We start from the raw sequence: 15,893 nt of genomic DNA, 5'->3' as shown, positions 1-15,893 counted from the left end.
ACTAATATTTATGTTGGCATGGCAGACCAAGAACTCGGGGGAGCGAGAATCAGGTATCTAGGAATTTGTAGAAAACATGCATGTATTGGAAACGCCGAAAAATAAAATAATTATAAGAAGTTGAGGAACTGACGTTGCAGTGTATATATATATATATATATATATATATATATATATATATATATATAGTTAGTTTGCCCTTTCGTTGAGAGCTTGAGGCATATAGAGAAACTAATGAAAATCGCCAAACGTAAAAAATATAAGGGTCTCTGAAATGGGTCGCTAAATCCCCACAATACAGTGAAATGTGTCGTCATCACAATCTCGATATCCATCTGATCTGTCACAAATAATATTGAAATCATCATTGTATTATGTATTGGCATAAATATTTATAAACATAGGACAGGTGGTCATTCTGTTGCGTGCGACTATTTTCAGAGTAGCTCGAGAACTTATTACAATGAGAATGACAAATCCATCCATATATTAATATGTAATTAGACTCAAACATACATAATACACGACTATTTATCATTATTAAGGTGCTAAAATCGTATTTATAAAGTTATATTTCCAGATAAGTAATGATGCTGATAAGGTTCGAAGACACGAGTGCGTTGACTAATTACCTCGACTCCCCCGAACCAAGAATGATAGCATCACTATCACTAGTAATATTAAATCAATCTCAACTCCACGTATATAGTTTGATTATTTTTCGTATTGTTTGCGACTCTGCATGGCGTGCATGGTATATCTACATTGACATTATATTTTGCATTTAAAATGAAAAATCGACCACATATTGGTTTCAAGTTTTCACTTGTGTCACAACTACATCTACTTTCACTTGTGTCAATCGAGGCCCAGCACAAGGCATTATAAATAAAAATATCCAACCCATTTCGATGCGCAAAGACGTGGCCCAAAAGAGATTTTAAAAAATTGACACATTTATTACCAATTAATAATTTTTTTTTTCATTTTCCATCCAAATCATAATTTGAATAAAAATATTAGTGGATGTATAAATACATTTCTACCTTTAAGCTTTTAATTGTTAGCAAACCATTTAATTCATTGAGAACTACATTTTATTTCTTATCTTTTCTCATCATTTCTCTTTACCCCATTTAATTCAAAATCACCGTCTACGAACCCATTGTTGCGGCGGAGTTCGGAGGCGAGGTTGACCATGGAGCGGAGGCCGTTCGAGGTGTCTATGAACTCGAAGCGGCAGCGAAGAAGAGGTGATCTTCGCCGGGGAAATTGCTCGAGCACGTGGCGTGCAGTCCGATGGAGCTTCTGAGCCGGGACCGGAACTGCGAGGTTTTGAAGTACTAGGAGATCATTCACCCGACAATGTAGTCTTCGATATTCAGCAATGTGTTCCCGTCAAATCCTCGGATTTTGTAGTTTCCGAAGAGAGACAAATCCGGTGAGTCGTGTCTCAGGAACTTTGCCGGAGAGGGAAAGATCTGATTCCGCCGATGTAGATCACCATAAGCTTTGATGAAGGAGAACAAAGGAGAAGATGAATGGACTGTAATGGAGTCGATCATCATCTTTTCTTCTCTTCATTTTCTTGGTCCATGTTCTTGCTTTGTTGGAGAGAAGGTGAGAGAGAGAGCTGAAGAAGAATCGGAGAGAGAGATTGTTGAGAGGTTGAGAAGAAGAATCATGAGAAATCAAGGAGTAAAAAGAATAGAAAATTTTAAATAAAAGGTAAAATTTAATTGCACATTGACCATACTAGTATCTAAAACTATGTTTTGGTTTATTTTGATCAAAATGATTAAATCTACTACTTGTGACCATTTCCCGAAAAAAGGCACTATAGTCTTCCACAGCGTGGGAGGAGCCCGATTAGGCCACAGTATGAAAGGCCACGGCCAGCAAAAGAACTCATCGTAGGAATTCAGTTTCGGCAGAGTTTCCAAACGAAAGAGCGCACCTTTGAAGGAAGGTGAAGGAAGTCAAACCTATGTTTCGCACCCGAAAATTCCCAGCTCTAGGAAGCCAACGATCACATATGATGTCAATATCGGAGCCATCCCCAACTCTCCACCGAGAGCCACGTTCAATACTTCTCGACCCCAAAGTAATACCCGTCAAAGACCGGAGGCAGATTAATGCTAGTAGAGTATCTAGTAAGATGATGTTAATCAAGAGACCCAAAAGGAAACCATAAAATCTAGTTCTTTTGTATCAGGAGAAGATCAGAACAAGACAATTGTCACTCTTTCCTATGACGCTAGACAATGTGGACCTCCATTCACCATTCAACAGAGAATAACAACAACAACAACAAAAAAGCCAGAAACATGAAACTCTAACACAATTGACTGATTACTACTTTTAAATTACTAGCAAAAAAAATTATATCAAATAGAAAGATTTTGTAACAAAGGCAGAAAGACGGGTCAGGATGGGGCTACTGGCAGAGCTCCTCAACGGCTGTGACGATCTGAGCGGGCTGAACGATGGTCAACTCCTCGAGGGTGGCGGCGTAAGGAGTCGGGACGTCCTGCGAAGACAGACACTGGATCGGAGCGTCCAAGTAATCGCTGAAGTTCTCGTTGATGGCGGACGTCAAGCTCGCCCCGATCCCGCCCGTCCTCATGCACTCCTCCACAATCAACACCCGATGCGTCTTCTTGACCGAGTTCCCGATCGTGTGGAGATCGAACGGCTTCAGCGACCTGATGTCGATCACCTCGGGATCGTACCCTTTGTTCACCAGGGTCTTGGTGGCCTGCATCACGTGGTACCTCATCCTCGAGTACGTCAGGATCGTGATGTGCTCGCCGGGCCTCACCATCTCGGCCTCCTCGAGATTGCACACGTACTCCTCGTCCGGGATCCTCTCCTTCAGGTTGTAGAGCAACACGTGCTCGAAGAGGATCACCGGGTTGTCGCTCCTGATCGCGGCCTTCATCAGCCCCTTGGCGTTGTACGGGGTCGAGCACGCCACCATCTGGATCCCCGGGATGGACTGGAAGTAGGACTCGAGGCGCTGCGAGTGCTCGGCGCCCAGCTGGCGGCCCACTCCGCCGGGCCCGCGGATGACGATCGGGATCTTGAATTGCCCGCCCGACGTGTAATGCAACATCCCGCAATTGTTGCTAATCTGGTTGAAGGCGAGGAGGAGAAACCCCATGTTCATGCCTTCCACGACGGGTCGGAGGCCGCTCATGGCCGCTCCGATGCCCATTCCCACGAAGGAGTTCTCCGCGATCGGAGTGTCGAGAACCCTCAGATCGCCGAACTTGTCGGCCAGGCCTCGGGTCACCTTGTATGAGCCTCCGTAGTGGCCGACATCTTCGCCCATCACCATCACATTCACATCCTTGTCCATCTCTTCTTCTAGCCCTTCTTTAAGAGCTTCGAAAAGTAACACTTCGTGCCTAAAACAATGAATGGATATAACTATTTAGCTTTGGACTTGAGTTCCATTCTTGAGCAAAAAAAAAAAAATTACCCTTAGAAGTTATGCTCAACAGCATTGGTAACAAACAGAGCCGGTGAAGTAGTTGAATAACATCTCATTAAGAATACTTAAAAGTTCAACTCCTGATGAGCATTATGTGAAAGTATATTAATTAAAATATCAAACGAACAAAAAAATCTTCCCAATTTCGGTCGAAGTTCCATTTTTTTATCAATCAATCTAAACAACAGTCAAATAAGAATGGTTGAAGTTCAATTCCTGATGAGCATAATGCCAGAGAAAATACAGTTATAAAAGATCAAACAAACAAAAAAATCATTCCAATTTCGGTTGAAGTCCCAATTTCTATCAATCAATCTAAACAACAGCAAAACGAAAACCTAAATAAGATATTGGAACTTACCCAGGCTTCTCCGCCGTGGAAGACACAGAGGCTTCGCCTTTCACCTACAATACACAATAGAAAAAAGAAAATGAAACCAAGAAGATTTGAACAAGATTTTGAAACCCTAACATCAAACCGAAATGAAACGCAACGGGAATACTTACTGCAACGGCGTTGATAGCAAGTCGATCGAATCTGCTCGGCATCGGCTTCAGCTTTCCTTGAGATCTGAAGCAAGGAAAGCTAGCCTTCGTTTCTGAATCACCATTCCATGAAACAAATAAACAAAGGGATTTCGAATCAAGGTTCTTAGCAAAGCCAAAAAAAAAAAAAAAAAAAAAAATACCAAGAAATCAGATGATATATAGAGAAATTCGAAACTCTACCAGGCAGAGATCTGTGAGCAGAAATTCTGTTGGATTCGAATGCTTTGGGCGACAACGCCGTCGCGGTGCCTAGTCCCAGAAACACGGCCGACATTGTATCGATTGAGCTTAGAAAAAAGACTGAGAGAGACTGTGGCGATGTGCAACGGGCAAAGAAACTGGGCGGAGAATCCGAAGAACCAAATGCAAGTGAGAGAAAACGAACGAAGAGCGTTGTGTTTGTAAGTGCTTTCTCTGCCACATATAAACTATACCAGCATTGTTTCCATCGACAATTCTCTCTCTCTTTCTTTCTCTCGTCTTCTCAGGTGCGTGGATTTGGATTTGGATTTGGGAGTGGAGTGATAACATATGGACCTGGGCTAAAGTTGCAGTATGATTGAACCAATTAGATTAATCCACGTGTGACACTATGGGTATATCCGTCATTTGCTTTCAATTTGCATGATATAGCTTACCACGTGGAGGATTATTATTGCATTTTACGGAACGTTGTAGTTATAATGTTGGTGTAGCGATGTGTTTTGTAAGGTTTCGTTGGTAGCTTTCCTGTCTACCTGGACCAACCCTAATAACTTAATATTACACAGTTTGCTTAGCTGGAGGACTAATGCGCTTTTCTATCCGTCGTTGTTTATCGTATACGACATCAACGCCTTGCTTTTTAACTATTAAACGACACTATTCAATTTTTTTTTGGAAATGACATTAATTGCCCCTCCTCTAATAATGTTCTGCTTCTACGCCCCTTATATTTTTTCTCATAATAATGTCCAACATTTACATAAAATTATACTAAATTAAGGCACTGTTTTAAAAACAAATCTGAAATGGGGCATGGATGCTTAACGTTAAAAAAAAATTGAGCCAATTGTGTTTAATTTTTGTCCCAATTTATTTTTCTAAGAAAGAGAACTCGTACAAACGGGAATTGACAAAATGCAAGGTGACTTTTTTTAAAATGTCATAATTTTAATGCTATTTTTGTATTTTTAAATAATCGTGACATGTTTTCTTTTGTTGAAAATTAATTTTCTTTTACACACACACACTTGGAGGGTAGCATATTTTATTTCATAGCTCCATAACCATCCTACTTGGGACAGCTCTGTAACTACCTTAGTTTGGGCCAACTCTGAACTTGTGAAAATTACTTAGTTATCTAATTTCAAATTATACCCTTAATTCAAACTTTAATATCCCCTTAAAAGTATAATTCTTGTTTATACACAAATCGGAATGATAAAAAAAATATAATAAGATTCTCAAAAATGAAATAGAGTTTTACTTTATATATTAGATAATAAGTATAATCTCAAAAATATTCGTGTCCTTTTACTTTTGAAGTATTTCAAAAAAAGATTTCAAATTTATAATATTTAGGAAATTTATGTGTTAGTTACATAATTATTATTATTAATAAGAACGACTTAATGATAAAAGATCAACCATTCATTTTATTTTTGAAACATTTCTGTGTAGTAGCACCCTCTCTCCCTGGTCTTCCAGGTCCTCTAGAAAAAACATTGCACCTTATTAAGAAAAACGACTTCACAGAGAAAACGACACACACGTGAAAAACGACAAAACTCATCAAAACGACAAAATAAGAAAACGACAAATGTCGTCAAAAACGACAAAAAAAAGAGAGAGAGAAAAATAGAAAACGACAAAAAACAGACGACTAAACGAAAATATGCCTTTCAAAGATCGCTGACCTCCCGAAAAACGACTTCACAGAAAAAACGACAAAAGTATCAAATGAAATGTTTGAGCAAATAAAACGACATGTAAGAATTAATAAACAATCCGACGCCCCAAAAATAAAAAAATGTAAACAAAAGTAATCCTGTTTCGAGGGTAGAGAGTGGAAGCCATGGAAGTGGTGTATCTCTTATTCTCCATAATCTCCTCCTTCCTCAAGTCCCTCCTCCTCTCTCTCCTCCTTCCATTCCGTCTCCTCTTTTCCCGGCGCCGATCCGCCGCCGCAGACTCTGTCTCCCTCTACGAAGGCACCGTCTGGCATGAGCGCCGTCGCCCCGTCCACCACTCTCTCCGGTACCGTGTCCGCTACGCGCTCATCGACCTCGACGACGGCGCGTGCGCTTCCATATCCGACCACCTCTCCTCCGACGAAGCTCGCCGTATCGCCGCCACCGATGGCCCCGTGTAATTCCACGCATTAAAATTTATAGTTCGTAATATTGAAGACTTGTTTTTTAGGTTTTGTTAATTTATTTTTTTTTAACAGTTTTCTATTGACGATACCTGAAAGTGTTGGTTACGTGCAAAATCCTTTGAGTGTGTATTATTGCTACGATGTTGAAGGCTCTAATCGACGCTTGAGCAAGTGCATTGCCGAGGTGAGATTAGTTTTCGTCTTGTTGTTCAATTGTAAGGAAAATTCCCATTAGCTTTCGATTCACATTAATACACAGAATATAACTTATACGATAGTCTAGAAAAGTCTCGTTACCTTATAAATTTACTTTTATAGAATAAAATGCTCAGGCTTAAACTTATTGGATAGTCTGTTATTGTTAATGCTCAAATCGCAAAAAAACTGGGATCATGATTTGCCCAAAAATTTAATGACTCTGAGTTTGTACTTTTTCTTCCTCTTGCATCTACATTTCGGGTTCAGTTTTACAAGAGTCGTAGCTTTGTTTTCGGATAATTCTAATAAGCAGTTTTGATTTCAGGTGACGAACACTCCATGGGGCGAAAGAGTAATATTCTCTTTCGACCCCAAGTCCGATCTAGCGGCGAAACCATTGCATGTCAGTCCTTTCATGGTATGGTTTTGGTAACGCGCTTTATTCTTCTTCTTTTGCTTATATATTTGTCTTCTATTCATTAATGTGAGGCGAGCTTATGTGAAAACCGTTGCAGGACATGCTTGGGAATTGGAGCATCAAAGCAAATGACCCGAGCGACGATCTCTTTGTGGGAATCTCTGTTCAGCACCCGACACTCGGCGACTATTTCACCGCGACTCTGAAAGCCAAGAGGATTCCCTCTTCGACGGTGTACGATCATTCGTTGTTCTTCTGGTTGATGCCACATAAAGTTGCTGTGTGGATATATTGGCACGTAAGTTCGTCCTCTAAATTCGACTTCTTAAGAGGACACCTAAAGCGATCGGCTATTCATTTGTGTGTTTTTGGTGTCTTCTAGGCCATTAAGCTGTGGTGGAAAAACGTGGCGTTTATTCAACATCCGAGGTATACCCATCCCGATTACAGAGAGGAAGCCATGAATCGCGATCGAAAACTCCGATGCTGCGGGTTTTCCGGGCTTGACAAAAACCGAGTTGGAGCGTCCAGTACCAAAGGGAAACACGAGGCTCGTTGGCTAACATGGAGAGACGCAAAGTGGCCTTGGTCTTGAGATTCCCAAAGCTTCGAGCTGTATGGTGTGTATGTATTGGTCTGTGGTTGCGTCAGCTTATTTTCCGTATGTTTCATTCTTTGATACTCATGAGCGGATTGAGGTTATTTCCGATATCATTTTGTATGATAAAAAATTGTTTGTAAATCTCTCTAAATGATAGTATTGTAAGGTAAACAAATTACCAACGGATTATACTTTAAATATGGTTTGTCTGTCATTCATTTTAAATATGGTTTCAACCTTTTCTTCTTTTTTTATTTCTGAGCAAATGTTACAATGTTCTCACTAATAGTTGTTGCAGTGCCGTAGTTACTCTTTACTTGTTAATTTTTGTTTTATTTTTTTTCTTGCTTCGTATCAATCCACAGTGGTTAGTTAACTCGCTACCAATATTGTTGAATTTCATGCCATGGCTTGAATTTACCATCACCGACTTAAGTCAATCCTCTTTCGATGTGTTGTAGTTAGTTTTAGATATTGGGTGATCCCAGATTGTCGAGAGTCAATTCACTTGAGTTTATATCCCACAATTAATCTCCTAAAATGACAAACCCGGGACTTTTTTTCAGCTATTGATAACTCCTTATATTTGACTTTTGTAACAAAAACGACGAGGAATAAATTTTCTGACTCTATGGTGACTAATTCTGTTAGAAGTTTCTAAATTGACTGACGAATCACTTTCTCAAGGAAAAAAACATGTGCCTCTTTGTCTTTTTTTTTTTTTTTTTTTTTTATAATTTTTAGGTTCTTTGTTCATTCAAATCTGACTCTGAATGGTAATCAAAGAGCTTTTGTGAGTGAGGCACGAATACCATGCAGACATCTGTCCATCTGCTAAATTTCAACTATCATTACTGTGATGACATGGTTGTGGATTGTGAAGCATAAGGGCATAATAAATTATGCCCGCTTTTGACTTTTGTATATATTTGTTGGTACAGAGTTACAGACATACCAGGCTCGTTTAATATCTTTTCTTTTTTAAACATCGACACGTGTCCACTATTCATTCGTTTGAGGTGGGACACTACATCATTGCTTCTTTCGTGTACTAGTATAAAAAAACGTGATTAATAATAATAATCAGTACTTTTCTGTGGGTAAAGCATATGGCATTGCCAATTCAAAGTAACTAAACGATAAAACAAAAGCTTGCTTTTGTAAGGACAAATAGTAAATTAAAGTGAGACATGTGCTCTACGGTTGCAACAAAAGCAAATATTTTGTTATATTCATAATAGGGTCTAGTTGAGATTGTCGTTATGAGTGACAAGTTGTTCTCTCAAAAAGGTGAAGAAACAATAACTCTTCCTATCTTAAAGAACTACATGCTTTTCATGGAGGCTATGATGGCTAGATTATGGTGGGGCAGTAATTCGTCAAAGCAGAAGATGCATTGGTGTTTGTAGGAGAAATTTTTATCTTCCAAAGAGTCGAGGGTTAAGATCTCGCAAGCTTTAACCAATCCATGTTAGGTAAGTAAAGGATGTCACATCATTTCAAACCCTTCTTTAATGGCAGCGCTGTCTTGAAATCTACGTACTTCCGTAATGATTCCTTTCTCTCATGATATTCAAAACCTTGTATGGTATCCTATCTCAAATAGGAATTATCAAATGAAAAATGATATAATTAGCTTAAAACGTGTGCATTTTTTCATATTTTACTCATGTTTTTAAAATATTTATATAGTAACCGTTTTTTTCTCTTGACAAAATATCCTTGTTCCAAATCCATTATTGAAATCTGATCAACAGTTAGTGAAATCTAGTCAACGTCTATAGAAATTTGGTAAACAATTTTTGAAATATGATTAATAGTTATTGAAATCTGGTTCAAAATATTGGTATATTGAAATCTGATCAACAATTATTAAAATTTTGTTAACGGTTATTTAAAGACAAAATGAACACTTCAAAAATTAAAACGATTATTTATGAAAAATAAAAGGTTCAGCGACTAATATTGAAAAGAATTATGAAAACAGCTATTGGAAACTATTTCCACATTATCAAATGTGTTGACCATGTTTAATTGTGAAAACTAGTTTTATTAACACAAGTTTCAAAATTTGATTGGAACTTTAAACAATTGGATAACTTAATTTTCAAATCTGGTTTAAAAAATAGATACCAATTTTAAAGAATCCGGTAACTAATTATTTGGATTACTACATTTGAATTTTTGATCATTGAAATTGATTATTAGTCCAAAATTTTAAAAATTAAAAACTCAATGTCAATTCTATATATATATATATATATATATATATATATAAAATAATAATAATAATAATAATAATAAAATAAAAAAGCCGAACTAATCTAATTCAAATATTTGGATGCCAGATAATGATATGAAAATGATCACCCGATTAGGTATAGTGCAAACGTAGACCCATTGATCACGTGCTGCACGTGATGTTCTAAAAACCGAAAGAACACGAGGATTCTATGTTTTAGGCCAAATGTATTACTGAAAAAGCTAAATGCGAGCTACCATAAATTTTGTGGCTTGTGGGGTCTTAAATCACAAACTAAAACGGCAATTCCAAGCCAAAAGAGCTTTATGTGGTTCACGTGAAAACATTGCAGTGCTTTAAATTCATTTCTCTTGTAAAATAAGTTAAGCATGTGATTCATTTGGAGGAATATATTACTTTTGGGACAACCAAATTGAATGCGTTTGTTTGTATAAAATACGCACTAATCTTAAAATAAGTAGTTTTTGGCCTAAACAAACGCGAGGAAGCAATACCATATTACTAACTTCCATGTATAAGGAAAAAAAAAAAAAAAAAAAAAAAAACATGTTACGTATACAACTAAATGTTCAATCATTATCTCTCGACATTTTTCAACTCCACGATACTTTGTAATAATTAACCAAGATCTGAACCTAAACCAAAGTATTATACATGTGTTAAATTTGGTTTTTTAGGTACCGCATTAAGAAGTTGGTATTTAATTCATTTCTTTTTATTGCATAAGTTTCAGCTGTATCATATATGCATTTTTTTTTATATAATCGAGAAAGGGAAGAAAAAAAATTGAACGTTTAGCTGTATCAAACCAGTTGCAAGATAAATCAAATTCAGAGCAAGTGTAGACAATATTTTTTTTGTTTTGGGCCTTTTCTACGACGACGAACAACCTTGTTGTGAACCTAGCCGATATAAGATATTATTAGTACAGTAGTTTTGATTGTGATTAATACAAACACGTGTTATATTTTGTTTGAAAGTGAATCGACATACACATGTCACTTTCGATGGTAGACAATGGCTAGCTAGCTGGATATAAGGATCCTATTTCTTGAGTGTTTGACAAATGACAACTACTCGCAAATTTGTTCATATTATTAGAGCAAAATAAAAAACAAAATAAAAATTGTTCATATTTTCCTTGGTACTGTTAATTATGAACGAAAAAAAAAAACATATATTTTTATGGCGTGCCTTGATGATCCAACCAAGTAAGTTTAATTTGCGATCTTATATTGAGAAGCAAAGTTATAGTACCGAGAGGTATACCAATAAATTCAACAAATCTTTCCTCAAAAAAAAAAAAAAAAAAAAAAAAAAAAAAAAACGTGTTGTTTAGTAAAATTACAGCGATAAATATGTGATCTAATTTTAAAGTTTAAGTGTAAATTTAGACATCTCTATCAGAAACCTGTCGCACTTAGTGCAAATTTTATAATTTACTAATGTGATAGTGCAAATTTTATAATTGACCAATGTGATCTCGGAGAGATACCACAAATTAAGTACAAAACGAAAATCTTTATCTCGCCTGGTTCTTGGTAAGTATAGGGTATTTTTAGCTTTTAGATTTAATTATGTTTTTTTTGTTTGATTTAGTGTTTATTTATGTATCATTTTTATTTATTTATTTATTAGTATTATATAATATTGTTTAGATCTAATACTTTTTGTGAATTCTGGCTATTTTTCTAATTTTCACCAGCCCAACATTTTTTCCGGCGAAATCAAAATTTTCAGCAACCGATTTATTGTTAGATAAGTCTAATAATTCACTTTGAAATTGATTTTATTAAAATTATCGATAAAATTTCAATTTAAATTGAAACTTTTGTAAGAAGAGCAAGTACATGAATTTCATTAATTAAATCACATGAAATTAGCCTATTGCATTTGAGTTATGGTTTCAATTTTTTTAAATAAATAGTAATTTAACGTAATTTACATGTCAATCTTGTCTGATTTTTATTTTCGTTTCTAATCCTTAATGAATTTACACGTTTTATTAATTAAATAAAAAATGTTATGATTAAATTTTTTTATTAATTACATTTACATTTTTATTCTCCTCTCGTGCACTCTTTTGCCTATGAAAGACATAATAATAATAATAATAATAATAATAATAATAATAATAATAATAATAATAATAATAATAATAATAAACAGGATATAATTTTTTTATTTCTAAGTGGGTGATACTTTTTTTTTTCATTCTGAACACGATGCTCATATATGGATAGAATAAGTACGTCATTAAATAACTTATAAGATAATGGTCAAATTAATATAGCAACACTTAATATCTTCGCAATTTAAAGGTTTGTTGGAGTCTTGTATAATAGGTTGGTCATTGATTGATCATTTGGCAAAAGTCTTGGATCACATTTCTTAAATTTAGCACGAGTTATTTATTTCTGCAAAATAATTCTATGGACCACCCAAATTATGACTGTAGACTAATTCAATCTTTATTTGTTATATATATATATATATATATATATATATATATATATATATATATATATAATAATAATAATAATAAATTCCACCAAAAATGATGGTTACGCAAAGTTGAATTTGGATGTCAGAGACAGAAATGCACCTTCCTTCTAATTTTTTTTAAGAACGAAATTTTGTATTATTGATTATTTTAATAATGAATACATAATTTAAATTAGAGTTTTACCCCGGCATTACAATGTTGATATTGTTAAAGAAAAAGAGTTCAAAGTGTTGTCGCTGAAAATCGAACAACGTTGAAGAATTCGGACGGTCCGACTCAAAGATGGACCAAGTGGTCGCGCCCGAATCGGGTATGCGGAACTCGATAGTCATGAGTGTCGCTCCTTTAGCTCGAGAACGGTATTCGTTCGTCGTGGTGGTCTGAGAATAAGAAGAAGAATAAGAAGATAACAAGCTAGAAAGGTGCAGAGGCGGTGTCTCTGATGCACGCTCCGACACTCAACATTAGTCTGATAACCATGAGTGAGGTTGGGGTGCCATTATTTTTTTAGAATATTTGAGATTTGTGAACGATTTAAAGTGAAATTGTGTGCGGAGAGTCCTCGGCAACGTTTCAGGACCGTAGAATCGAGTAGAGATAGTTTATAATTGATTACCTTCTTTTTTTTGTAAATGTCTATTTATAGGTGTTGGACTTGGAGGGCTGAAAAAGAAAAAAATTCGGAATGGGCGCGGCGCGCTTGCATTGTTGTTGAGTGCGCGTGCTTGGCTTTTTTTCTTTGGACTTTTTGCTTTTGTGGGCCCATTTAGGATTTGACCTGAAATTTCTTGCAAGTTACAAGGAATTTAATACTTTCGAAAACGACCGACAACACGAAATAATTTAAAAGATAACTAAAACTCCTAAAAAACAGTACAAAGATGCCTAGATACATCTAACAGGATTGCTCAATCACCCTCCAAAAAACAGAACTAGTTATTTTGGCGGACTATTGGATCCACTTCGAAAACCATGAACTCAACAAGACTGTTTCCCGACTTAAGGTCATCAAGTTTTCCTTTCGTACCCTTGTACTTTTTTTTGGGATCGTGTCGATTTGACTTGGCCGAGTTGGTTGTATAACTTAGCATCACACGGCAATAATATGTGTTATTTTGGGACATGTCGACAATAGCAGCAACACATGCCAAAAAACTGAGATGGTGATTGGGAAACGACGATCCACGTTTAACGTTGCAATCTTTTTTCCTAGTGCTTTTGATTCAGCGTATGAGGCTTCAGTTTTTTCTTGCTCATATACAACTAGCTGAGTTGGCTAATAAGAGAAATTCTTGATGCTATTGTTAGAGGGATTTTTCACGGAAAGCCCTATAGTGGCGATCTTATGCGGGGGTGTTGTATCTGATAAATTTACGCCCAAAAAATACAACGCAACACGCTAAATATCGTTTGCGCTTTTTTTGCTTGAGATTGTCGGCAAATAAGAATGGTGATCCAATCCCATGATTGGCAAGGTGAATCCCAGGAAATAGCGGGGGATTGAGATATTCCTAGGATTGTTGTTGTGTCTGAGGTTCACTGAGTTGAAAAGTTTGGGGACCATATCGTGATCACAAAAATTTTGGATACTTTTGAGGCGTTAAAGGAGAATATGATTTTTTCGTCGATGCATGGCCGTCGAGATATGAGATGTAGGCGATCTCGGCTCTGAGCCACGGTCCAAGAACTCGGTGAGGCATTCCAGACGAGACGAGGAAGGTCGTCCGAGCAGAGTACCTGGAGAAGTCGTGGCCAAAGAATCCGTATCCATAACATAGAAAAGGCTTCCTTCTACCTCTGCATACTTTGATCTCCATAATAATATTTTGATGATATATATCTCATCATTAAGAAAATCTATCATTAAAATAAAATAAAAAGTTAAAATTAATACAAGACGTATACATACGACATGCATATTATGGAAAAGTTAAACATGAGCTTGAAGTTTATATTTTTAACATTATAATAGTTGGGATATAGCTTTTAATTAAGTAACTGTTTTTTTTTTCTTCATTTTATTAAAGTCCATGAAGGAGGTTTTGTCACAGAAACTGGAAAACATAAAGAATAATTCATATCATAATTAAAATTTAAAATACATTAGTCATTAACTCATTATGCTATTTTTCTCAAAGTGATCATCCATGCAAAAGACATGACATGATGATGATATGTGCTAACTATTGAATCTTGTGACCGAGGCCTAAATAAATGTGACATTCTATGGAAATAAGACATGGACCACGTAGTTGGGTAGTGAACGTGTGATAGTTATTAATGTAGTTCTTTTATGCACGGATATTTTTGAGTCTGAAAAAAAAGGACAAAAAATCTTGCATTATCACGTCTTTGATTTTCGAGGAAAATCATTTACCTATAAATGTCACCTTTTTATTCATTTTCATTTTTACCATGGGCTTAATATTACTGTATATATCGAGTAATAATCTTATACGGATGACGAGAAGCTACAATAATCTGAACAATTAATAGATTCAGATTTAGAGTATTAAAGGAGCAATTTAAAGTCATGTATTAAGAAGTCTCACTTATTGCCGAACGGCATTAGCTCATCTCAGGTTCTTGCTATCTTTAAAGCTTGAATATCATGTTATAGGTTTATGTTAGAACTTGTTGTTATGTGGGGTTGAGTTATAGGTTTATTGATACTTGAATAATGGAAGTTAATGCTTTAATGAGAGCGAGATGAATGCTGCATATCATTTTCATTTTTTTTCTCTAGAATAATTTCGCAAATATTTAGACACAACTTATACTTCTAATGGTCTTTCATTAATTATTTTGTTATTTCGTCACATTGTTATATGGGTCAAGCGGTTATATAGTCCGATAGAACTTAAGTTTTTACAAAATAACTATAGTTTGTCAACTATAAGCAAATTAGCCCAAATAAGATTAATCTAGGCTAGATTAAATTTAATCCAACGAACTATAAAGACAGAATGTAAACTTTATGAATGTTAAATTAAAATTAATCGAGGTATGATTAAATTTAATGAAAACATGTACTCTCAATTGGCTATTTTGGGATACCTAATGAAACTATAGCTATTTTTCAAAAGTCATAATTTGAATTAGCTACTTCATACCATTTTTCCTTGTTAGATCTGGTAGCCGCCGGCTAAAGGATAAAGCAAGTTGAATGTTTTTTTTACTTCTTCTTAACAAAAGGAGGTTAAATGTCGATGATCACACATTAAGTTCATTCTATTATTGAATAATAAATTATTTTAATTTATTTTCCTTTTAATGTTATAATATGCTACTGCTTACTACATCTTCAATTACTTTAATAGAAAACTCTATAACCCTAAATAAATATAGAGTATGCGTTTTTACACCAAATATTTAAACATTATTATGATGTAATTAATTTATAATCTTTAATTAAAAGTACATATTTTAATTAATCCAAATTTAATCAATATATTTGTAACTATTTGGAGATTTATTTATAATCCAAATTAATTTATTCAATA

At 35.4% G+C, this 15,893-nt stretch overlaps 2 protein-coding genes across 2 annotated transcripts; one reads left to right on the top strand and one right to left on the bottom strand.

The window, feature by feature from the left end:
* Window positions 1–2,184: 2,184 nt before the first annotated feature.
* On the bottom strand, window positions 2,185–4,543 carry LOC149386385 (pyruvate dehydrogenase E1 component subunit beta-like). Its single transcript, XM_089626758.1, has 4 exons — window positions 4,226–4,543; window positions 4,004–4,095; window positions 3,858–3,901; window positions 2,185–3,410 (listed from the first exon to the last, which is right to left on the bottom strand). The coding sequence occupies exons 1-4, from the start codon at window positions 4,317–4,319 to the stop codon at window positions 2,438–2,440; spliced, it is 1,203 nt and encodes a 400-aa protein (XP_089482884.1). The 5' UTR covers window positions 4,320–4,543; the 3' UTR covers window positions 2,185–2,437.
* Window positions 4,544–6,056: 1,513 nt separating this feature from the next.
* LOC149386384 (DUF1365 family protein) lies at window positions 6,057–7,846 on the top strand. Its single transcript, XM_089625093.1, has 5 exons — window positions 6,057–6,394; window positions 6,477–6,588; window positions 6,928–7,020; window positions 7,118–7,318; window positions 7,403–7,846. Exons 1-5 carry the CDS (start codon window positions 6,102–6,104, stop codon window positions 7,613–7,615), a joined length of 912 nt encoding a protein of 303 aa, XP_089481219.1. The 5' UTR covers window positions 6,057–6,101; the 3' UTR covers window positions 7,616–7,846.
* The last annotated feature ends 8,047 nt before the right edge of the window (window positions 7,847–15,893 follow it).

The sequence above is a fragment of the Urtica dioica genome, chromosome 9 (genome assembly GCF_054948205.1).
Source record: "Urtica dioica subsp. dioica isolate 48M chromosome 9, U.dioica_male_clone48M_v1_H2, whole genome shotgun sequence".
Taxonomy (NCBI): Eukaryota; Viridiplantae; Streptophyta; class Magnoliopsida; order Rosales; family Urticaceae; genus Urtica; species Urtica dioica.
Note: the sequence above shows the minus strand (reverse complement) of the source record. Positions and strands in the feature narration are given on the sequence as shown.